General features: G+C 33.0%; 2 protein-coding genes across 2 annotated transcripts; one reads left to right on the top strand and one right to left on the bottom strand.

The window, feature by feature from the left end:
* The first annotated feature begins 6,251 nt into the window (after positions 1 to 6,251).
* On the top strand, positions 6,252 to 12,416 carry LOC125815348 (protein disulfide-isomerase like 2-1). Its single transcript, XM_049494802.1, has 11 exons — positions 6,252 to 6,491; positions 7,104 to 7,188; positions 8,137 to 8,234; positions 8,332 to 8,387; positions 9,713 to 9,830; positions 9,982 to 10,009; positions 10,098 to 10,189; positions 11,029 to 11,185; positions 11,279 to 11,403; positions 11,600 to 11,699; positions 12,110 to 12,416. Exons 1-11 carry the CDS (start codon positions 6,337 to 6,339, stop codon positions 12,173 to 12,175), a joined length of 1,080 nt encoding a protein of 359 aa, XP_049350759.1. The 5' UTR covers positions 6,252 to 6,336; the 3' UTR covers positions 12,176 to 12,416.
* Positions 12,417 to 19,619: 7,203 nt separating this feature from the next.
* On the bottom strand, positions 19,620 to 21,006 carry LOC125815342 (uncharacterized). Its single transcript, XM_049494794.1, has one exon. It carries the CDS (start codon positions 20,989 to 20,991, stop codon positions 19,843 to 19,845), a length of 1,149 nt encoding a protein of 382 aa, XP_049350751.1. The 5' UTR covers positions 20,992 to 21,006; the 3' UTR covers positions 19,620 to 19,842.
* Between the last annotated feature and the right edge of the window lie 4,796 nt (positions 21,007 to 25,802).

Below are 25,802 nucleotides of genomic sequence, written 5' to 3'. Positions count from 1 at the left end.
ACTATACAAATTACATCATATAAATTATAGGGATAAGGGTCTGAAAACTATCCAAACTTTGGTTGAAATTGTTGTTACGATACCAAACCTTATGGAAGACTTATTACCCCCCTGAACTATTTAATAATGTATTTTTTACCCCCTGAACTATTTAATAGTGTATTATAAAGGTATATATGTGCTCACGTGGACACATTACTATTTATAATTTTGCATTATTTTTTATGTCGGGCAAATATATATGTTTAAAATACGGTATTAAATAGTCTGAGGGGTAATAGGTCCTCATTAAAGTTTGGTATCATAACAACAATTTCGGCCAAAGTTGAGGTATTTTTCAAACTCTTATCCCTAAATTATATTATACAAAATTCGGAAACAACACGTTTATACAAACTTTAAGAAGTTATACAAAAAATGATTGAATGTATAAGGTGACAAAACTGAAAAATCAAAGGAAATTATCGTCATATACAAATACAAACAATCATATACACAAGAATTGTTAGAGTTTGTTTGGCATTGCTGTTGGGAGGCAGAAATGTTTTTTTTTTTAGAAAAAAAAAACACTTATTGTCACGACCCGATTTCTCAAGTCATGATGGCACCTACTATAACCCACTAGTAGGTAAGCCAACCCGTAACCCGGAACAACAAGTAATGGGTCTGAGGGTAGAAACTAAACAAGAGTAGGCAAATAACAATATAAACAGGCGGAAGCAAACCAAAAACATATATACAAATAAAGATCCCTCCCAGAACCTGGAAGTCACTAGTACAGAGCTACTAACAAAATGAGTACAAGTCCCAAAAGTGAACAACAAAGACTGGATTGTCTCGAAAGGAAAAAGACAAGTCTATATATACAGATGGAGACTGAAATAGTACAAAACGTCGTGTGCTCACCCCCGTCTCCGGATCAGACTGCTCCAAGCTCGATCAACGCTGGCTACTAGTGCCCGGACCTGCATCACGAAATAGATGCAGAGCGTAGCATGAGTACCAAAACAATCGGTACCCAGTAGGCATCATAGGCCGACTGAACTTGAAAAGTAACGGCAATATGAAAAGAAGGAATAACACAAACCGAAGTCAAGAACTAAAATCTAACTAACAAGGGAATGCACACGAGTGTACAAAGAACTAACTAAAGTTATCTATAAGCTAACTACACCTAACTGGGCCCCCATAAGCCCAGAAGGTACACTCGTGCGCAAGTTAAATAAAAACCCGAACGGACCCCCATAAGCCCGACGAGTACACAGAATAACTATAACTAAAGAGAATTGCATATGAGAACCCAAGAACGAAGAACACGAATCAGAACCTCAACCCTAATTAGTAAAATCTGACGGTACGGAGGCCGGATCTCTAACCGGATGCTCACCAGAAGTACCCAAGTAATCAATCACAAATATCAAGTATATGAGGCCGGAACTCTAACCGGATGCTCTATATAATTATCTGGGAAATAGAAGCCGTACCTTAAACCGGATGTTCTATATAAGTATCTGGGCGATAGAGGCCGGAACTTAAACCGGATACTCTATAAAGGTGCCAATGTAGCTGCTGAAAGAGTCCTAATCGATCCACACTCATAAATGTCTATGGAACGTCGTCCATACTTAGCCAATCAATGTAAATCCTTGGAACTAAATCGAAAATCAAATTCAAATCGCAAAGTAGAACTAGTGTCGCCGACGTAACTCGTGAAGCCGTAACATCAGGGAAAATAAGGATAAGTAAAGTTGGAGCAAGCGTATCGCCTAGCTAAGGCCCAATCTATCAGACTCAAGTCTGCTACACCAGTCTACAGGGATCTAAGCCGGCCGAGCGACGTCGGGGCAAAACTAAGGCCTATCGGATCCGAATAATGTATTTCTAAGGCAAGCCCTAGTCAAATCTAAACTAAGGCCCAACATGATTCAAATAAACAATAATTAAGCATGCAAGCACTCCACATAGCGAGGAGGGTCCGTTAACAACACAAAGCATGCTCACAGTTACCCGATAATTCCCGAAATAGGCTGAAAACATGATTTCTTAACACCTATGCAAGATTCAATAACTACCCAACCCAAATCCCAACTAATCAGCATGCATTCACATTCTCGAGCTCAATCTAAGAGAGGAAAATCGTAGCCTACCTGTAGGCCGATCACACGCGCTCAAAATCACTCCTTCGGAGCTTTCCCTTTCCGAACGGTCTCGAAACGCTGCCCCACTATCAAAAATAGAGTCACAACGTTAATACGGTTGTTTAGACACCAAAATCACAACAAACGGAGACGGGTCAATTTTGGAGTCAAAACGGGAATCGTGGGACCTGCGCAGGAAATTTCGAAATTAACCCCAAAAGTGGGTCTTAACCAGTTTTCCCAGCTCATGTCCCAAAATTGGACACAATTCGGGGCTTGGGAACAACACAATATCAACATGCAACTAAAACCCAAATTTTCTCAAAAATTAGAAATGGAACAGCAGTGTATTTACCAAAAACGAGCGGTCTACAGTAAAATCTGACAACACCACAATGTTCTCCTCGAAAAACCACTCAAGATAGCCTCAAAAATCACCAAAATCGGATCTAAAATGGCTAAGAAAACAAGTCTAAAAAATTTCCAAAATTAAGCTCACAAAAAGGGTGAGGCAGCAGGTATTTTATGAAAATTACCTCATAAGGGGACTCCAAATCACTATCCGAGCTCACCAACACGTTGTCCTCGAAAAATCTCACAACTTCGCCTTTTGGATCGCCCACATCGGTTGAGAGATGAGAGAGTTATGAGGGTTTGATGTTTTGGAAATGTTGCTGGTTTTTCTGCATTTATTGCAGAAAATCTGCAATTTCCCAAAAATTAAAAACTCCGACGAGGTGCTCCGAATTCGTTCGGAACCCCGTGCACGCAAACGAGATATGCAACCATACCAAATTCGACATTCCAGACTTAACGGCGCAGTCGAAATTTCCATCAGAGGTCATTTCGATAAAAAGTGGGTCCCACTTCCAAAAGCCCTTTTATGTCAAAACCCACAAAAGGGCTCGGAAAGATATTGAAAACCTCCAGACACAAAAGAAGGGTCAATCTAGACCAAACTCGATATTCCGGAGCTAACCACGCTGACGGAATTCTCATCCGAGCGCGTTTACTCAGAATGTTGACCAAAGTCAAACTTAGGCTTAAACTTAAAGTTAAAACGCCTAATCGCACCGACTCACACTGAAAACCTCGGGAGTCATGTCGACCATGTTACTAGCCTAAAATGACCCTTCCGGAGCTGATGGAATCGTCAGAATTGGATTCCGATGTCATCTTCTTGAACTTTTGATCGAAAATGATCGTTCAAGGTTCATAAGCTCCAAAACACAAAAACTCGCACCAAGACCAAACGAACGACCAGGTGACCGAACTATCAGTCCCAGCAAGTCATAAATGACTTGGGGTCGCTATAGGAACGCTCTAAACGACACACAGAAGACAAGACACAGAAATGACCAAGAGGGTCATTACACTTATTTTGAGAAATTAAGTGTTTGACAAATTCTTAAAACTACTTTTAAATGGAAGCGGAAATAGTTTTTTCTACTGTTGGGAATAAGCTAAAAAATTATGTTTTAAAAAAAAAGCATAAGTAGAAATAGAAAATCAATTTTTTAAGACTAAAATATCCCTTACATATATACATATTTATCAATATATCTCTTATTAATTAATCGACATAGCTCATAAATTTGGTTGATTTTTATTCAAGAATTTTATTCTTTATTTTTATATAATATTTTTTTATATTTTATATTATTATTTATATATTATATTGTATATATTACTTTATGTATTATTTTACAGAATTAGAAATAAAAGTAAGAACGATATTTTTGTTGTATTAAAAAGGAGAAAAAATAACAATGAAAGATTTAGATCCTCCAAAAAAAGTAACAAATAACAAAAAAAAAAACTTAATTTGTGTATTATTTTATTTTAGTTTGAATTTTTAAAACATTAAAGTATTATAACAAAAAAAGGATAATAGTAAAGATTGAATTCAAAATATAGGTAATAAATAACAAAAAAGATTCTTCTTTTTAAAAAAAAATCAACAATATTTATCTATGTATAATATTGATTGAAAATTTTGAATATGTACATTTCAAATAATTAAATTAAAAATGTAATTAAAATTTTTGTATTAGATGTTTAAAATAGTTTCTCTCTATAAAATATTCTTACTGTTAAATGCACATCGATACTTGTCATTTTTCGTAATTTGACTCTCAAAAGCACTTTGTAAAGAAAACAAGTCAAATACAAATTGCTTATCAAAAACACTTTTCAAATGAATTCGCCAAACACAAATTATTTTATTTTTTAAAACACTTTTCTGAAAAACTATTTTTAAAAAGTGCTTCTAAAAATAAGCAGTTTTTAGCAGTAATGTCAAACAGACTCTTAGTTGCGAATTATAAAATGTGGCGAATTATAAAAACTCGAAGTCAACCAACGTAATTAATGGTTAATATTAGTCGCGAGTAGTAATTATAACAAATTATAGCTATGATGAATAATTAAGTAGTATAAATTTGCTTAACCACATAATTTTTCCTATTATTAATTGTAGTTATTTTTAATGCATTTATGAAAGTATTGAATTTATTATACTTAAACAATAATATAATTAAATTATTATTTTTAAGAGAGGTGTCAAATTAATACTAGACAAAAATGAAGGAGGAAGTATTATTTTACTTTTATTATTACTCCCTAATTGAGAGTGGGAGTAGTTGGGTGCATTGCCATGTAATTAGTAGTATTACACTTTTTTTTTTTTTTTTTACCGTGGTTTCCGGGCGTCGCTTTGCGAACCCGACTAGCTGTACCCATCGGGTCCCGCTGTTTCAAGGCGGGTCCACCACGGTTAGTTCCACGGGGCCCTGGAGACGCGGCCGGTAGTAGTATTACACTAATTTGACGGTTTGACATATTAAACCAGGGTGGCAGGGCCCAATTGTCATCAACGTGTCATCGTCTTATTTGTTCGAACATGTCATAGACAAAGTGGAGTCTCATTCGTCAAAACTCAAAACATAATATCTTTGTTTTCTTGTTTCTTTCAGGATTTTGATTGTCAATTTTCGTAATCATATTTTCCTCTTTTGTTTCGTGTGCTCAGTTACCGATAAAATTAAATCTTTTAAATTTGTATTTAAACGTTAACTATGATAACCAATCAATTATCATATTTTTAAGAAACTCATATTATGCAAATTATTGCACAACGTTTTGAAAATAATTTTAAATACTTTCTCCGTTCTTTTTTATATGTCATTCTTACTATAAATAGTTAATTCATAATATCTGTCATTTCATAAAATCAATGCATAAATTACAATATTATTCATATTATACTTTTGTAAGTTATTTGCCTTAAAATATAAATTTGACCAACATAGAAAAAATTAGTGAATAATTCATTAAATTAATTCATATTCATTGATTAAAAAGTTGACTTCAACAAAAACAAAAATTAATTAAGGGTAGAATAGTAAACTTACTTAATTTCTTAATGCTCATGAAATAAAGAATGGTGACATATAAATAGGAACGGGAGAGTATTAATTAACACAAACTTGCCTTATTTATAATACTTTCTTGTTTTTCATTCGCAGGCTGGTACCTACCTATATGAGAGCCCAACCATATTTGAATTCGCGCTTGAAAGTTCAGACAGGTAAAACCTTTTTTAACAAATGTGACTCTGTACTCAAGCCGACTTGAACCCGAAATCTTTAGTTAAGGATGAAAGAATATTTCCTACTCCATCAGACCACTACAATACTTGTTAGTGTCCTATTTATTACTCCAGTCCAGTAACAACTTTTTTATTCGATATGATAATTATTCTATCACCCAAAAAAAAGAGACTATAACTAAAATTTGCTTGTAGATTACGAAATACTACCCTCTTTTAAAAATTTATTATAATATTTATAATAATTAATATATAATTTTAAATCTTATAATCGATCTATAAGTAACTAACTAATGTTTAAAACAAAATATAATTTTTTTCTTGATATAATAAAATAGATAAATAAAAATAAAAATATATGTTTGGTACAATAAATGAGTAAAAATGAATAAAAGGAGTAGTATTTAATATCTTTTTTAACATAATATATGAATAATAGTGAGAAAAGAAAAACATATAATAAAACGTTTTCTATAAATACTAAACGGACGGAGCCATTTCTCAATTTATTGTTTGTATGTTTGATTTCTTCCCCTCCTTTTGAAAAACTCACAAGAACAAGAAGAGGAGCTAGTAGAAAAGAAAAAAATGGGGAGATCACAGATCTGTAGTGCTTTAGCAATTTTAGCTTTGTTCTTCTTCTCTTCAGCTTTGGCAGATGATGTCGTTGTTTTGACCGAAGAGAACTTCGACAAGGAGATCGGTCACGATCGCGCCGCTCTCGTTGAGTTCTACGCTCCTTGGTTCGTACATCTTTCTGATTTTCTTTACCAATTATGCGGATATATTATCTTCTTTTGATTTAGTAATTTGCGAATTTTGATAGATGCACTGTATTGTGAATGCTTAATCTGTTAATTGTGTGTTTCGGTAATTAGATCTGTGATTTTCTTGATCTAAGATAGTGTGATCCGATTTGATTTGCAATAGCTAAGATGTAGTTATTGCTTCGTAATATAATCGATTTGATTAATTTGTTCGTTTCCTAGAGTTGTTTTAGTTCATTTGATTGTCAGTGTGTTGTGCACAGCAGCAAATTGATTTAAGTTTCTTGTTTCTTGAGGTTTTTAGATGTTAAGTTTCTCATGATTGGATATAACGATGTGTGATGTGCTATTGTAATTCTAGATACTATTATTGCAGAATCTTGAGCCTAAACTAATATCTCAGGAGTGTTTATGGGATTGATTTGAGTATAGTGTTATATGGGTGCAAATCTTGCTTTTGTATATGGAGTTCTTGTTGATTTTTAATTACTGAGATGCGTGAGTGCTAAATATGTAAGGTTGCTGTGAGATCGAATATTTCTAGGTTATGATGTGGACTAATTGGGTTCATATATTGACCATGGGCAGGTGTGGGCACTGTAAAAAGCTTGCTCCCGAGTATGAAAAGCTTGGTGCAAGTTTCAAGAAAGCAAAGTCTGTTTTGATCGGAAAGGTTAGTTCTTTTGAATATGAAATTTCCTCTCAGTTTTTCATTGTGCTTGAATCATATGTAATGGAGCTCTTTCTGTGGCTGAGGCCGTAAAAGTTTTCCCTCTCTTTATGTGTTTCTTTCCTCAATGTATCATACTTCTATTTTCCTTAAAGAAACTGCCGAATTCCTCCTATGTTTACTACTCATTCATTTTGTTTTGCGGAGAACTTTGAGCAACTTAACCAAGTAGATGGTTGTGATTTGTGCTTGATTCAGTCGATTATTTCGTTTTATCTGATGGGAATGTAGTTAAGCAAAATAAAAAAGAATAGGAAAGGAAAAAAGAAGTGTGTAACTGTGTATTCCTGTTTCTCCCATAAGAGAAGGTTATGTTATTGGTTTCATATGGTGGTGTAGTTTGGGAAAAGTTCCTTTGGATAGTGATAAACTGATTATTTGGTTTGACAAATTTAGTTGGATTGGATGGAACACTGGGTTCATTTATTTTTTTACCTGTATTAGCAAATGCATTTTTGATTTGTAATTCAATTTGTTTCACCTAATTTAATGGAATTTTTCTTCTTTTTATTTTAAGCCGGTATAATAGTGTGCTGCATGACATAATCTGATGGCTCAACATAGCTGTTGCAATTAGGCAACAGGTGTGTAGAAATCATCCATCAGTTATTGCTTTCAACATACCATTGGTTAGAGGTTGAGCTGAGAATTACCTGTAACTATTGGTTTCCTTCTATAAAAATCTTAACCTATTTGCCAGCATTTTCGTTTCTCTGAAAAGCCAATCATGATGAAAATGAAAATTTTACCAAATGCTAACATTCTCTTCATTGCCTTTTTATTTATTTTTATTTTGACAAATACTTAAGTCTTTTTTCAGTTAATTTTTCCCTGTTTTTCAATTTTTGTTTTGTTAAGTTTGTGATGATTCTTAGAAACAATTCTCTGTAGATTGATTGTGACGAACATAAGAGCGTTTGCAGCAAATATGGGGTTCAAGGTTACCCCACTATCCAATGGTTTCCAAAGGGATCACTGGAGCCAAAAAAGTATGTTCATTAATTCTTGCATACTTACAAATCAGTTTTTGATTGCTTTTTTCTTTGTGATTCTTTTGCCCTGCTTCTTAAATTTTTCTTATTGCAGATACGAAGGTGCACGATCTGCTGAAGCCCTTGCTGAGTATGTGAACAGCGAAGCAGGTATTAAGCTTGCCTTTGCAGCTTGAGTTTTTACCAGTAGAATGAGTTGGCTGATTGTGTATATAAGTATGTGGTGACTTTTATTGTATTTTTGGACTCCAATTCAGAATATGATATGCTACTACTTATGTTGACATTCTGTCATGGATCTATCCGAGCTTTTATGCCTTGTGTTGTAACAACGGTTGAATGTTGTCATCCATATCTGAAATTATGTTACCTTCCTTAAAAAAGTCATCCATATCTGAAATCTCCCTGCTCTGTTAGTACGAGTGTGAGTGGCAACTTGGGTTGGGGAAATAACATTGTGAAATCTTTAAGATGGTTGAAGAAATAAATTGACACCTTTATATTTGTAGTCTTAATCTCTCTCCGTCCCTCTGCATGTAGTGAAGCTCACTTCGTTAAGCTCCTTTTCCTTAAGGTCAGCTTCCTTGAACCATATCAGGTTATTTACTTCTCGAGGATTTATACTATTTATCCAAGAGCATCGAGTACTTAGGATATTCATATTCTCTGTAACGGCAATCTGTTCATCACTTTCTGTTAGTTCAGAAAAGGAGAGGGGAAGGTGGAGTTTACTGGTGAGTTGGTGAATTGTTCTCAGAATGTGACAGACAGCTGTACAGTGTGCTCCATATGGTCAACGTCAATTTACCTAGAAGATGGTTAAGGGATTCCCAAAATCTGTTTGAGACTCCCTTCTGAATGGCTTATTTTCCTTTATTTAGATAATGGGTTTGGACGTGTAACTTTCAAGTATAAACTTTGGTTTCTCTTGTTAAAGTTTGAGGCGAAAATGGGTTTTCGAAGTTGTGTTATTCTTCAGAACTGTGTTTTACTGCTTATAACTTAAGTTTCATTGGTGATACACACACAATAGAGCTCTGAGTTATTATAGAAGGGAAGGATGTGTGATACTCTATTAACTTAAAATTTCATTTTGCTTTATCTCAAAAAAAAAAAAAAAACTTCAAATTTCATTTTGCTATGTTGAACTTCCAGGGTAAACACATCTCTGGTTTTTAAAAAATTGCTGTTTGTATCATTTCTTCTAAACTTTTATCACGAGGAAACTTAATATTTTTTTGTGCTTAGTGTAACCTGAAGATTAATTTGGAAGTAGATAAGTACTATGTCTGCTGGTTTTTCAATCCTATAGGATTTAGCATCCTTTTTTTTAATCAATATAACTTCTTGATGGTGAGGAGGATGATAAAGTGGTATTTTAATTTTGAGAAAAAATGGTAAAGGCAAATATCTCCAGACCTTCAAATGGATGATATCAAATATGCAGTTCTGACACTTCTGTTATCCTATTTTAGGGACTAATGTGAAGATTGCATCTATCCCATCTAGTGTTGTGGTGCTATCTTCAGATAACTTTGATGAAATTGTGCTGGATGAGACCAAGGATGTGTTGGTTGAATTTTATGCACCATGGTAAAATTTTATGATAATCTGCTTGGGAATAAACAAATCTTTAATAGACTAGAGGTGCTACGAGTTCAATATATCTGGTTCTGAGTTCAGTGAGCAAAGGGTCATCTTTTTTCCATCTACATCTCTGATTTATGCTTTACTTTGTGTGTAGGTGTGGTCATTGCAAAAGCCTTGCTCCTGTAAGTGCATTAACGTCTTATTTTGAAACCTCTAAGAGCCAAGTTACTATGTGAAGAGATCTGAATTCATATCTGTTTATGAATGCAGATTTACGAAAAGGTAGCTACAGCATTCAGACAAGAGGAAGATGTTGTTATTGCAAACCTTGATGCCGATAATCACAAGGATCTTGCAGAGAAGTAAGTTCTACTTGTTAACTAATGTCACAAAGCACAACTTAAAATGCATATTTGCACCAGCTTATTGAAATGTCAAAGCTGTCAAGTTCTTGTCATGACTCCTCAATCATCACTCTCTCCCTAATGCGTTTGCTTCTATAAACTTATAGAATAACTTCATGAATCTTCCACCCCTTGCGGATTCTTCAAGATACTCCAACTACCTGGCCCCTCATTATATTTTCATTAAAACAATAATTTGTGTCTAATGTTAGAATGTAATTATAGCCATCCCACTTACTCCAAGACGAGCATATTGGGGAGGCAACAATGGAGGCTTTATTTTTGGGTGTTACATAGATGATAGACAATAGATATCAGGAAATATGAGTTGTGTTGTGTGATCCTGTCAGCATCTGGCTGGGGAAAGAAAATATGGCTACCCAATAGCATACATCTAGCAATTCTTACGCCATAGTCCATCTAGTAGTGTTGTTAACTTCCAAAAACTGATCAACTAAGGAATAGAAAGAGAGGTGATGAGACAAAGTCATTGCATTTTATCTTTTTCCAAGTTAAATGTGTTTTTCTTTTTTCGTCTAAAAGGGTAGGTTTTGTCCATTCCTCATTTATGAATTCCAAAGTATGTTGGCTGTGGAAATAGTTTGTCCCCGACTTCACGTTCCCTCAGTGTCAGGATATATGCTTCTCTGTTCCGAATTTACCCTTTTCTGTTACTGTTTTGGTGTCTCTGTCCAGCTAAACAAAGTCCTCCCTTCCATTCTATCTCGATCTCTCTTGAACACATGTACATTCTTGCATGCACATGCATCATAATAATGTAAAATTTTGCTAACCAGGTATGGTGTAAGTGGCTATCCCACACTGAAATTCTTCCCAAAGGGAAACAAAGCTGGTGAGGATTATGATGGTGGCCGAGACGCAGATGACTTTGTCAACTTCATCAATGAGAAGTGTGGCACTAGCCGTGATTCAAAAGGACAATTTACTTCAAAGGTTAGTCAACAGCTGAATTAAGTGATAAATTAAAACATTATAACATTATTTTGTCCTTGCCTTTTAACTTTCCTTGGTACCTCATGGCAATAGGCGGGTATCGTCGAATCACTGGATACATTAGTGAAGGAGTTCGTCAGTGCCACAAACGAGGAAAAAAAATCTGTATTTAGCAAGATGGAAGATGAAGCTGGAAAACTGAAGGGTTCTGCTGCAAGGTAAGATTGCATTGAAATGTATATTCGTCATAGAACACCTTATATTTTTGAGGTGTAGCATGGTTCCGATTATATTGTTATGTTACTTGAGTAGCAAAGCAAGCAGGAAGAACTGATGTTCTGCACCTGGATTCGTCTTTGGTGAGAATTTTTGTTTGCTCCTTTTTCTCAAGTCCTTTCTATATTGTCTTTCTAGGTATGGCAAGATTTACCTAAAGGCTGCCAAGAGTTCCATGGAAAAAGGAGCTGATTATGCCAACAATGAGATTCAGCGATTAGAACGCATCCTTGCCAAGGTATAACTGAACTTTCCTCTTCTGCATGTTCTTCTTATCCATGTGCAGCAGCTCTCCCCCTCTGCTCTATCTCTGTTTTCCTGTGTCCCACACAATTTTGATTACTTGGCACAATTCCTATTTCCTGTCAATAATCCACCCATGTTAAGTGAAAAAGGTGGTGAATTAGGAATGGAGATGAATTATGGAGCATAAATTGAAACATTACTCTGCTAATTATGTCCTTCAATTGGAATTTAATAACAATAATATGCTGATAAAAGACTTCCAGTAATCTACTGACGTAAAGTTTCGAACTGTTTTGTTTGATAATTTCCAGTACTTACCTACTTGGTTGGAGGGAACTTTGAAGTTCCTGCTTTTAACTGTTGACAGAAGTTGACTTCTCTTTTGTATGCTTGATTCTACAGTCAATCAGCCCCACTAAGGCGGATGAGTTCACCCTCAAGAAGAACATTTTGGTGACATTTGCATGAAGTCCTTGCTAGTGTTGCAGCTTGTGATTATACTGCCTGGCTTGGTATCACGTGAGTTTTGCCTAAGGTCCAGAATTGCATTATCTGGTTAATCTTCTGTTGTACCTTTTTGTACTCGGAAGTATTGGACACCACAGATCTATTTAGGCATTTTGTTTAGACCGGTAGCTATATCAACTTAGACTTTATGTCAGTCATGATTATCAGCTTCTTTTGAACAAATAATTAGTAAAGTATTATCATCACGGCACTTTAATCTTCTAACTTCTTCTACTGCATTAAACTAGATTTCATCTCACATTATGATGCTTTATAAGCCCTAAATGGTCTGCATCATTGTCTTGTTTGTTGTTGTTGTTGGATCGAGAGGGGCTTGAATGGGTGACATAGCTCGTGAGAATTCATGTTGTAGATCCAAACTTGCCTGAGATTGAGGCCATGGTAGTAGTAATAAACCACTACAGGGTTCTGACTTCAGAGTGGGGTCTTCCTGCACCTTTTCTTGTTTCTGACCTATGATGTGCAGAAAAATCTATCATCATTATGATTCTAGTGTGGGGAGTGTCATATAGCATATACAATGTGCAGTAAAGATGTTTTTTTACATGCATAAACATTCCTTGGTTTAAATTAATGTCTGCGACTATACTTATTTGTTCAATTCTCATTCTCATTACCCAAAAACAAAATAATTTTTTTTTTTTGGAAAACTTCAAAAGTAATCGAAACTATCCATTGGTCACATTTCTCTTTTGTTTCTCTATAACTACCTTTTTGATCTTCCCCTTGAGTCTACTGTCTGCGTAATAATCGGATAAACAAACTGGCTAAATAGATTCTTTAAATCGGAGGATTTATTGATGTGCTCTAAATCGGACTTCAACATGATTCTCTATTTGCTTCGAATATCTGCAGATTCAAAATTTTCGGACAAATAGTATACAAGAAATACTTGTAGACCTTTGAATACAAGTAAAAACTGTTATCTTAATAAAAATTTATTTATTGACGGAGTTAACAGGGGTTAGAAATAGAGTAAATGGGCCAAAAACATCCCTCAATTATAATCCAAACTTAAACTACATCCTTATATTATAACAAGGACAAATTAAGTCCTTATTATCCATTTATCCCTACTTATTTCAAAAATTTCAAAACTCCCTTATTTACCTATGTATCCCGTGCACAACGCTATGTATCCCGCTATGTGGAATGTATCAAACGCTATGTATCCCGTGCACAATGCTATGTATCCCGCTATGTGGAATGTATCAAACCTAATGTATTCCGTGCACAACGTTATGTATCCCGCTATATGGAATGTATCAAACCTAATGAATCCCGTGCACAACGCTATGTATCTCGCAAACATCATTTATAAGGGATTTTTGGTAAATAAAAAACTAGAAGGGATAGGATGTTATTTAGTACTTATAATATGTGGTTCCTATAATTTATACTTGTAACAATGAATAAATAACATCCTTGAACTATCCTAGAAATTACAAGTTACATCCCTATCTTAGTTTTCTGTCAAAAACTAACAGATTCAAAGAGAAAATATGTCATGCACTTGACTTATCCCTACAAATCTACCATTATTGTCCCCTCTCCCTAGCTTCTTCAGCAAAAAGCGAAAACATTAACCTACGTTTCTTTCATTTGGAAAAATATAGATAAGAAAAAGTGGAAGATAAATACTCCACCCATACCTTGCTTTCCAATAGCTCTAATATAGCTACAAGGAATTGATGTTTGGTGAGATTAATTTATGGAATGTGCAGAATAACATGAAAAATAGTTTCTTCTCTTTAAAGTTTTTATATAGCTTTTCTCATCTATATTATTCCAATTTTATTGTTTAGATAAAATAAATATAATATTGTATGTAAATGAGATACATAATTTGTTTTTTAATAACATATATATATATATATATATATATATATATATATATATTCTATAAGTCGATATGAGAAGGACAGTGTGTACATAGTCTTACTCTTATATTGTGAAGATTTTTATAATTAATAGTTCACATCGTGTATAAATGAGATACATAATTCATCTTATACCTTTATAACTTGAAGACTTTTATATATATAATTAATAGTTATTCATTTGGAATTTATAAAACAATTTAAAGTTTACTAATAGATCAATTATTTACATGTTGAAAATGACAAACATATAGATATCCTTATCAATTTTTGGTAAGAATATTATTGCATTAATTTTTATGCCGTTTGATAACGGATGGTCATGCGCTTCTGGTTGAATTAATAGTTATATCTTAGCATAAAACTAACGGAGGGATGTAATTTGCAAGTTTTTGGATAGTTTAGGGATTCTTTTTGTTTATTATGATAAGGAAAGGATGTAGCTTAAGAGTTGGATATAATTGAGGGATGTTTTTGACCCATACGCAAAGATATTGCTGATGTGGTAGCAATTTGTCCATTTTGGTACTAAAAAGAAATTAGTGGTCCTTTATGCATTTTGAAAGAAAAAAAAGTGGCTCTTTTAACTTCGGACTCTCATTACATGCTTCATATCCCAAGCCAACTTATTCACCATGTATTTCTCTTTCCGTACACCATGCCTGTTGACAAGACAAGTTTCACTCAGTGAACGTTGGACAACTGAAAACAGAAGTAAAATAAGGCCCAAAAGTCTTGAGCTGAGATTGGGACCTGTTCCAACATCTCAACTTGACCCAGTGAACTAAATTCATTTCGTGTAATTTTTAGAGTGGTAATTTCTTAATTAATGATATATAAAGAAAAAGTAATTTACAAATTTATAGAATTACTCTACCAAGGCGTCTGGAATAATTATTGATTAAGTCAAAGTCTGGTTATGGTATAAAAGAATCAAGTTAAAGAGAACACGATTTACTTCATTAATCATCTAATTTATTACTTAATCATTATAAGTTAAAGTTTGTGTACACTCTATCTTCTCCGAATCGAGATTAAAAAAAAAAAAAAAGGTAGCCAACAAAATTGTATATATTTTAGTACTAGTCGACAGGTTCCACTAATTGGGGCCAGATCACTTTTCGTATTTCTCAGTTTCATGTGAGTTTTCACTATCCACCATATAGGCTGCAACCACACAAACAATATATAGTTTCACTATTGTTTCGTTTTATTATATAGTATTTCCAAGGATGACAAAATATTGATGTGAGAATTAAAGTTTATTTCTACCACACATAATGTCGTACGTGCATATGCTAACCATTTCCTTGTTATGTAAATATAGGCATTTTATTTGCGAGAAATCAAATTTATATTTTTATATATTCGAGATTTTTGAAAATTATTTTCTTCTATTTATTTTGTAACTGGTCAAGATATTTTAATTTTTCGTTTTATTTATTTATAGAATCAAATTTAAAAAGAAAAATTTATTCACACCTTTATTTTGGCCTCAGAGAAATAAAGCTATTGACTATAAGTTACGTTGCGTTACGTTGCCTAATTGATAGAGTTTTCTGTTTGGTATAGCACCATATGTAGAAATTTGTCTACCTTTCATTAACTTAGTGCATCGAAAGAAATTTCTAGTCAATTTTTCCGATGCTTCAGATATGAAGAATTTGATTAATCGATTTGGGAAAAATTGGAAAAACAAAACCTCCTCTTTCCCCAATTGGTGCACATGTTTGAAACTCCAATTTTTTCCTCTTCCCAACTTAAATATAAGACTTTTTTGCGTCCTTTATCACTAAAACAAAGCCCCCCAAGTAACTTGTTTCATTTTAAAATATATATATTTATTTCTTTCTTTGTTGATTGAACTTTGTAAATTTAGAAGAAAACAAGAATTAAATAGGACGATTCAATAACGCAATAAAATTGTAGGCCCTTTCTGCCAGATTTTTCCAGCTAATTTCTGGTCACTTACTCAGTCCAACAAATTAAAAGATCAGTTAAAAACCTAAGTAAAACTGGCACTTCTTTCTGAAGCATAAAATCTATCAAAAGGTAATTTCCAAATTTTATATACCTTATTTTCTTCAAGAAATAAGAATCAAGAATAACTTCTTCTTTTTTCAGGTTAGTCTTACTTTCATTTTTAGTTCATTTAAAAGAAAACGACTCTTTTAATTTCAACTTTTCTCCTTACATGTTTCATACAATAAGATTCAAAAGTTTTATTTACTTCTTTAAACATAAGTGTCATATCAAAATCAGACAAATAAATTGACACGAAGGGAATATATTTATCATCAAAGGACTTGCATTAACATCTAACTAAAACATAGAAAGAGTAACCAGCAAGGGTTATGGAGGAATATCAAGTACTCCTTTATTCTTAACCAGAGGTCTCGGAATCAGATCCCCATGAGTACATAATCGTCTTTGTTAGGGACCGCTTTACCCTAATGTAAGATTTTTTTATGCGAATCCAAATTTAGTTGCGCTCTCTAATGTAGGTGAGTGGGAAAACATAAAGAGTATATCAGGTGATTTTATTAATTGATCATATATACTATAGTTCAGGTATGTCTCTATCCATATAATTTCAAGATTTAAGACAAGTATGGGGTGTTTGGTTTTCTAATGGTCCCCAAAATAGTTTGTTTATTATCTTCATACAAAGGGTACTATTGTAGAATCATGATTAGTGTTATATCCCAATTCCCAAGGGACCATATGTAACAGTAACTATGCTCCAACAAATATATGTATATCATCTCTATTTCACTGACATATAGATAACACAAGGATAAGATTTTGAATAGATATTCTACTTCATTTAATATACTTTTTTTAAAACTATTGATGGGCAATTATTAAACTGATACGTAACATGACAACAGATTCTCTCGAATGTAAATTTGGGTCCAAAGTAAACCATTGCTATTGGAACAAACAAATAGAAAATAACCCTTTCTGAGCTGCGGAACTAACAACTCTATTAGAAAATAGTGACTATTACACAGAACTAGGGATGGTAAAATCAAATCCAATCAGTCCAACACGACTCATTCTATTTAGGTTTGGGTTTGCTATTGATCTTCCCATTTGTTAGCTCAATCCATTTCAACCCATAACAAACAAAGCTAAACTTAGTAAAAATTAGGCTGGTTAGATTATGATCCGTTACTAATCCGTTGCTTAACCCATTTTGACCCAAACAAATTTGGGTTAAGTTGGGTCTTGAAGCGTTGACCGATTTCGATCCGCCCAAATTTAACCCAATCCACCCAATTGTTACCCCAACAAAGAACACTATATAAGGATGCCTGATTGAGCGTCTATCCAAAACATGCAAAGTAAAATAGCAGTAAATCAACTAGATATAAATCAAGAACTTTACTTATGTTGTAAGTGACGAGTCATGATTTTCGTTAAGGGAGTACGATAAAAAAGGAAGTACTGTATGTTATATTGACAACAGATGAATGATTAAGGCAAAGGCCATGTTAGTATGTTGCTTAATGTGAAACTACTTTACGTCAACATCTAAGTAAAAAGAGACCCCATGAGAATGAGTTAACAAAGCTTCACTACTATTATTTTTATTTTCATCCAGATCTGCTTTGTCCATATTTCAGGACTATAGTCTATAATATATATAAAAATAAAATATTCCAAGAAGATGAGACAAAAAGCTGCTCCTTCAACACCTTTTCAACTTCACTTTATTAGAGGCAAAAAGGAAAAACAAACCCAACCTTAGGCCATTATACATTTATACATCACTTTTGAGTGGTATTTTTTATAGCTCTCCTTTTTTTTTGTTATAATATATAAAGAGAAGGGGTATTAGAGCCAGTTTGTGCATATTTGGATTAATTTCATTTGGACTTTTTAATTCTTTAGATCAACTAAAATTTGGACAAATAAAAGGAAGTTATTTAGTGTTTTTATCTTAGTTGAAATTTGAAGTTGGGATGCTTCAATGCAAAAGCGTGAGAGATTGATTATGAATGATCTCAAGAGAGATTTAGACAAAATATGATACATCTTCAACTTATCGAGAGCATAACAATAGATAGGAGATTGTGAGGTTATAAATTAGGGTAGCTAAAAGAGTGTTGTGTCACTTATCATTTACTCATAAATACTACTTCTGGTATTCTCAACATTATTCCTATAATTTCTTGTCCTCTAATTTCTTTTACTATTTGTTGCTTCTTGTTTTCGAAATAATTATTGCTAGAAAGGTTTTGTCATGATTTTTATGTTAGTTTGCCCTAATTTCTTCACTTCTGATATCTCTTTTTCCATACGATTTTAAGTTGTTCTTCCATTAAGGCGAAAGTTTATAAAAAACAATCTCTGCACTTCAAAAATAGAAGTAAGATCTACATTCATTTAATCTTTCATAGACCCATTTTGTGAAATTATACTAATAATATTAAAATTTAGACTTAAAATCTCATAATTTCCTTGAAAAAATTCACCTCATGTTTCATAGTTCACTTCACTTATTACTGGGTCATCCCTTTATGACTATCCATTCGATATTTGTTATTCCTTATTATATTGTTTCACTCATACTAGCTACTTCATATATTTCAATTATTGCAAACCTATTTTCTTTTTTAAATTATTTTCAAAAGAACATCATTTTTCAAGAATTTGAAAATAATATTTCCATTTTAATCTTAAAGGGACTGTAGAGGAAACATGATGAAAATCACAAGTTACAAGAAAAGTAATTTTCTTTTATTAATTTTGTGCTCAATTAGACAAGTATGGGGTATATCTCTTTAATCAACCATCTTAATCAGTAGAGAGCATATGCTAAAACAAGGCTGGCCTACAGAAGATACAGACAAGAACAACTCAAAACTTCTGATGATACATAATTTATTGTTTGACAAAAGGCAACAGTATCTTTTTTTTTTTTTTTTTGGGGTAATGGGTTTTGGTGTGGTGTGTAGGGGCCTTCTGTCTACTATTTACCCGCTGCCAAAGGCCCTCTGCTCCATCTCCATGTGCGTCAAATCATAGGTTTTTAAGAAAAATAATGTGCACTGTGTGTAAATAATGCAAATTCACCTTCATGTGTATATCCAATGTCCTATCACTTCATATAATTCCAACAAACCTTTTAGGCTCCACACGGCACCCAAAATGATCTTTGTACCCTTCCCTTTTCCTTCCCATAACAACACATTTTAGGGGTGTGCTAAGTCAAATATTGGACGGAGAAAGTAATTAAAAGTGTAAAAGACAAATCTACTGGGAATAACAGGGATGAGTAGTCATGAAGAATATTAACTACCCTATCCCCACAGCTTAGCTAAGCAATTTGTATTCTAGTGCTGCAAATTTGCCATAAGCAAAGATCTAATAGGGAGTTCTAAAGGTGGCCTTTCTCTTTCTTTGAGCCCACAAAGGGAGTAGAAAGAAATGATCTCATGAATCTCTTTTTTTAACAAAGCAAAAATGGAGGATCTAACAAGAAAATGCCACAAGAGTTTACCATGAATGGCTAAACAAAATCCCATCATTAAGCATTTTTGAGGATTTTTTTAGTACATGCACAAAGAGATAACAGAATAGCATAAAAACATTACCATAACAAGGAAATAAAAATCTATACAATCAACTTAAACGTATCTCTCATCTCTTGATGGAAGATGGATGATAGATATAGTAATAATAATAATAATAATGATTGATTAGATATACAATTTTTTTTTACCTTGAAGAAACTGGATTCAAAGCTCTAGCAAAACCATTCATGGCACCATAACTCTTTGAACTGAACCCTAAACATCCAAGCAGGCCTTGCCTATATGGCAAGAAAGTCTTCTTCCTCATTTCTTCTGATTGAGCTCGGTTTGTAGTGTAATGCAATTCATGAGGCGATGGAGGAACTCTTCTCTTCCCAATCCCACTTCCATTCACGGGCTTTTTCTTCTTCTCTTTTGTATTCCCATTTTGTTTATCTTTTTTTGTTTCAGATGTATTTGCAGAATCAGTTGGAGTTTTGTTGGTTGCAATTTTGTCAAGCTTTTTGTCTTTCACAGGTGAAAATGATATCCCACTCCAAAACTTGTGGCCGTTGTTTCTTCCTTCGCTTTTACTTCTATATAGAAACTCCTTCAGGAATACCCATCTTTTTGAACTCCTCCCGACTGAAGAAGACCTAGAAGAAGATCCAGAAGGGCATGGCGTCGTTTCATTCGAAGTTTCTTCTTCATCATCTTGCTTAATCTCTTCATTTTCATTCTTCTCTTTCTTCTTCTCATTGATTACTACTTCCAATTCCTCCTCTTCATAATCCTCCTGCCATTCATACGACGTCGTCCGAAGTGGTGACATGGATCTAGTCCTTCTCCTCAGTGATCTACTCCGCAGCTTCAAATCTCTTCCTCTGCAACTTTTCTCTTCTTCATCCTCATTTTCGTCGAGATCAAGCAATGGTGCTAGGACTTGTGGACGTTTAAGGTGAGTGGACAGCTTCATCGGCCGGATCTGTCCGTTTAAGAACAACTCATCAGCCGAGCTCATGGATCCATCGGCGCCGCCGCCGCCCTCAGTGGTAAGTCTAGCAGAGAAATCAAAATCTTCAGAAGGTGATGAAATTGAAGTGCTAACAGCATTTTTCACGCTGGTAGTTGATAAAACGAAATGCATAGGACTCGCCGGAGCACTGTAATAGAAGCCACAGTGTGGTTGACCACGGCCTGGACTTGACGGAGCACTAACATATGGAGTTGAACATGAACTATCAATATCGTCTGAAAACATGCCGGCTTCCGCCGCCGAACCAGTTTCAGGTTCGGATTCCGGCACGGCGGAGGAAGTGGTGATGATGGAGGAGTGATTTTCGAGGGGTTTCATTATTTTCTGCGAAAGGTTTGTGCTGGGAATGTGTAGTGAGTGATGTATGCATAAAAAATAGAGAGAAGTAGGAAGGGCTTTTTGGGAAGTGAAAAAGGTTAGAGAATGACCTTAAATGTTGAGATATATAACGACTATGCCACTGGGAGTAGCGGGTCAGGAGCTTATTACTGCTGGTATTTTTTTCCTAAAAATAATAGTAATAGTTATTTTTGTCATAAAGAAAGTGTTATCTTCACAAAAATAACATTTATTATTATGAATATGGGAGTAAAAGATTATAGTTGAAAAAAACATACTACTAATTACTACTTTGAGATTGAATAATTTTACAGAAACGATACTAATTTTTTAACACATTTATTAATTGATGGGATGGGATTTTGAAAACTGTGGTATAAATTTACATGAGCATTAATTGAGTGCTCTGGACGGATGTTTCTACATTTATGATTTCTTTTCAAAAAAACATATTCAAAATGCATACAGTAGCATTTGAATAAAAAAAAAAAAGAGTTTCATTTTTTCTCAAAATAAAAATGAGTAATAATTAGTTTGGATAATAGAATCTCACTGAAATGTAATCTGCATATGCTAAAGAGTATAAACTATTATATACTAATTCAGTGTAAAAATAATTCTGTTATTTGAATGACCCAATTTATGGGGAATTTCATTTAAAAGAAAATTTTAAACATTTCATGTTAGAAAATAGAATGACGATGTTGGTATTGTTGTGTAAATAAATGACACCGCCAAGAAGAGTTAATTAATCTAAGATTAAATATATTAATTACAAGTGTAAATTACTGATTTGGAGAAAAGTAATTAAATTAGTCACATTTGGAGAAAATGAATCTAGTCGTGCACTGCCAATTATTTTTTTCTAAAAAAAAAAAAAATCACATTAAAAAAAAACAATTTTATATCCCCTCCAATATAAAAGTAACAAAAACCATCCCAACCAATAGAAATTAAATATATTATTTTGACTTTCTTCAGCTATCAAATAGAGTTACAATTATGAATTCTTTAATGTTTGTTTAATAGACGAAACGTAAGTGTGCCTGCATGTATTATTTTTCACATTTGCAAGATGGAATCAGAAGAAACGTTGGTGGTGAAAAATATAATAAATGTGATTTCCTTTTCTGGTGAAGCATGAAAGATGTGCTTAAAACGTTTGTTCTCTCTTAAAAATTAATAAAAAAACATTATTATAAAGTATATTATTTGAAATGTATAAAATCTCAAACAACTCAATGACTCATATACACTTTGGTAAATTAAATGAAACAACATTGTATTTTCTGTGATTTTAGAGTTTAAAGTGTTAAATATTGGTTTATTGGCTGGATTGCCCACAAGGAATGCTAATTAGCTAGTTAGTCAATAAGATTGTTTTCATTCTAAACCTTATTTTTAACGTATAATTATAATTGTATGAATATTGAGAATTATTGATTTCTATGTAATAATATGACAATTAAAATTTTCTTTAAAATAGGTTTTGCGAACAAAGAAAAATCATTTGTTTCTTAAGAATTTTCGACGACCATCAACATGAATCGTGATTATTCCAAAACTACTCAATGAAGAAAAAACTCAGATCTTCTAACCATTATTTTCGATTATATTACATAAAGCAATACGTACTCAGTCTCTAGTCTCAAGAGGATAATTAATTGTAATGAGTTTTAGTAACACTAATGAAGCATAATAGTCATTTAGGAAAGGCTGGAAAGTTTTAATATATTTTTCAACAATGATTTTTTTAATATACTACCCTATCTTTTTAGCATAAAATAAATTAAAACAATTGGTTTCTTGTGTTCAAAGGAAGCACCACTTGATGAAAGATAATATTTGCACACACTTTTAGAAACTCAATGTTGCAATATCTCAAAGCAATACGTGAATCATGATGAATCTTTTGTAGTTCTTGTGCTTTTGAGTCAATGAGATTTAGATAGGGTATCATCATTTTTAATTTTATTTTTTTTGGTTTTCCACGGTCGATGTCTTGATTGTGCATTACAGGATCCATTCGGGAGTGATGTTTCCAACAAGAATTCTCTCGTATTCAGGTCTCGACTGCAGGGCTCATTTAGGAGTGACGTTCCCAACAAGATTTTCTTCATACTCAAGGATTGAACTTGAGACATCTAGTTAAAGGTAAAACAATTTCACTATTGCACCATATCCCCGGTTGATATTGGGTATCATCATTAGTACATAGTCAAGGGGACTAGAATTCTTGACCAATTAGAATGTCTAAATATAATCATTTTTTCCTCTTCTTTTTTTCTTCATGATGAACATATATTATCAAGAAGTAACATTTTAGAGATCTCCTGGCATGCATGAAACTTTGGTATGAATTATTATGTGTAAGACAAAAGCAAATGATGGTAAGAATACTAAGAAATATACCAAGACTAGATCCATAATATGTTGATATTTGCTTTCCAAAAGTGTGGAAAAGGTCACTCCATTTCTTGTGGCTTACTAATGCTAGTACTCTTGCCATGCCATGTCCCAACATAAGCAAAAGGCCTAAATTATTGCTACTCTCCAAAAATATATACCTAATATAATTGTCCTCTCTTTTGTCTCATCCACTCCTCTTTTATTATATATTAGTATTATTTACATTTGGGATAGCAATATTATTGGTTTTTTCTTCAATTGTTTTAAATCTTGATTTCCAAAAAGTTAATTTAAGAAATTAAAATTTCAACTATACTCATTCGTAATTACATGGTCGTAGATTATTAAAACATTCTTAGAGCTTATTTAGATTGAATTATTTTGAGTGCTTTTAAGTTAAAATAATTTTAAAGTACTATTGGGTGCTTATAAGTTTTAAACTTAAAATGATAAAAATAAGTCAAAAGTCAATTCAAATTAAATCTGCTTTTAGTTTTTCATAAGGGAGTTTACCTTAAAGAAAATATTGATAATATAATTCAAATAACTTAATTATATGTGATGTATTACAAAAACATATTAAGTCTAATTCCATAAGTCAAATTTAGAAAAAAATTTATATACGTAGATCTAATTAATATAAGATAACAATGGAGTGTGTCAAACTTTGATACTCCGAAAAAATCCAAATAATTAATTGGCCTATAAAAATGACAAACTAAAATACTATTACGTGTCCAACATCAAGATTATACTATATTATAGGAACTCAACGACAAGTTGATCATTAACTTGCCACTTTCTTAATTATTTCTTTTTGTATCATCTTAAATCTTAGCCAAATATAGGGTATGAACCAATGGATAAATTCCTTTCAATAAAAAAAAGGGCAAGCAAAAGTCATCAAATCTATATACAAGCCAAATTGGTCTAGCACAACAAATTTTCTTAATAGGAAAAACAAAGGGGAAATATTAGGGGGGGGGGGGGGGGGGGGAATTAATTCTCCAAGATATATTTTGACTTTTGGAGATTTATTTAACTACCACTCCATAGCCCTTAGCCATAACCTTGTTTTGGTTGATTTTAGAACCCTGTTTTCCCTTCAGCCTCTAGGGGTAATTGGGAATAGCATAAATATTTTGTTTATGACTTTGAGGAATTTGGTTTATGGTTTGAGATAGGGTAAATTAAATATGGTAAATACTCCTTCCATTTAATAATATTCGTTCATTATTGACTATGCATATTTTTTAAGAAATTATAAATAGAAAAGTAATTTTCTTATATCACTCTTTGAATATAATAAAAATAATGTCTTAAAAAATATAATAAGAAAATAACTATAATTAATAATAAGATAAATTAGGAACTAAGTATAAAAGTTATTTATTAATTTTATAAAGCAGACAAATATTATTGAAAATTCCAAAATAATATAGGGAATAACTATTATTGAAAATACGCTAAAAAGTCTAGATTTATAAAATGGGCAAATAGGGATGAAAAGATTAAAGATTAAAAAGAAAGGATTAAAAGAGCATAGGGAGAAGAGGTTAGGGGGTTATAATAGAATAGAATAAAGTTAAACTTAGGGAATTGGGAAAGAAGTACAATGGACCACACATATATTAGCCTGCAAATAACAGAGCTCGGCACGTTCCCCTGTGGCCTATTGTTTCGAGGTCTTTTCTTCCTCTGTTTTGCACTCTCACCATACTTACCCTGCCTATCCATTTTCGTGCATCCACGTTTTCTGTTACGTATACGATCGAAAGTTTACCTGGACCATCTTTAATGAAAAATTATATTATTTATATCTTTAAAATTATTTTTTATATATTTAGTAGGTGTTGAGTTCTCTTTAATTTTGTCGTGTAATACTTTTTAAGTATAAATTGAGATGTCCGCAATTTGTTCATGATATTACCTCCTTGTAGTTGTTATTGATAACAAGAATATGTTTAGTGTAATTCCATAAAGTAGTATCTAGAGAATGCATAGTGTACACAGATTTTACTATAGCCTTAGTTGTAGAGAAACTGTTTTCGATAGACTATCGATTCAATAACAAACACTCCAAAGTAGTATAAATAACCAAAATGAAGATAGTCATGACGAAATACTATAGATTACCTGACAAGTCATCCTGAGCAATAGTCATAACAAAACTATAGTTGCAACTCGCATTACACCATTGTCAGTTCGTAAGAGAAGATCATGACTTATACATTCTACCAAACGACGGTTAAACTACTGAGTCAAAACCTTGAGAGAGGTCAAAAAGGTTTAGATAAGTTGTTATTTCACTTTTCCTTAATTTTATTTTTAAATTTTCAATTGATTATGCAAACAAGGCCTTAGATTAGTTGAGGGTGTAC

This window comes from Solanum verrucosum, unplaced genomic scaffold (assembly GCF_900185275.1).
Source record: "Solanum verrucosum unplaced genomic scaffold, falcon-dt-bn FXZP01000261.1, whole genome shotgun sequence".
Lineage (NCBI taxonomy): Eukaryota > Viridiplantae > Streptophyta > Magnoliopsida > Solanales > Solanaceae > Solanum > Solanum verrucosum.
The sequence above is the reverse complement of the archived record's forward strand: the minus strand, read 5'-3'. Positions and strand labels throughout refer to the sequence as shown.

Bases quoted from the DNA above. Each gene is read 5' to 3' on its own strand.
- LOC125815348 (XM_049494802.1), top strand. From the start codon at position 6,337: ATGGGGAGATCACAGATCTGTAGTGCTTTAGCAATTTTAGCTTTGTTC. The intron at 7,189-8,136 runs GTTAGTTCTTTT...AATTCTCTGTAG, and splicing joins AGTCTGTTTTGATCGGAAAG to ATTGATTGTGACGAACATAA. The intron at 9,831-9,981 runs GTAAAATTTTAT...CTTTGTGTGTAG, and splicing joins GTTGAATTTTATGCACCATG to GTGTGGTCATTGCAAAAGCC.
- LOC125815342 (XM_049494794.1), bottom strand. From the start codon at position 20,991: ATGAAACCCCTCGAAAATCACTCCTCCATCATCACCACTTCCTCCGCC.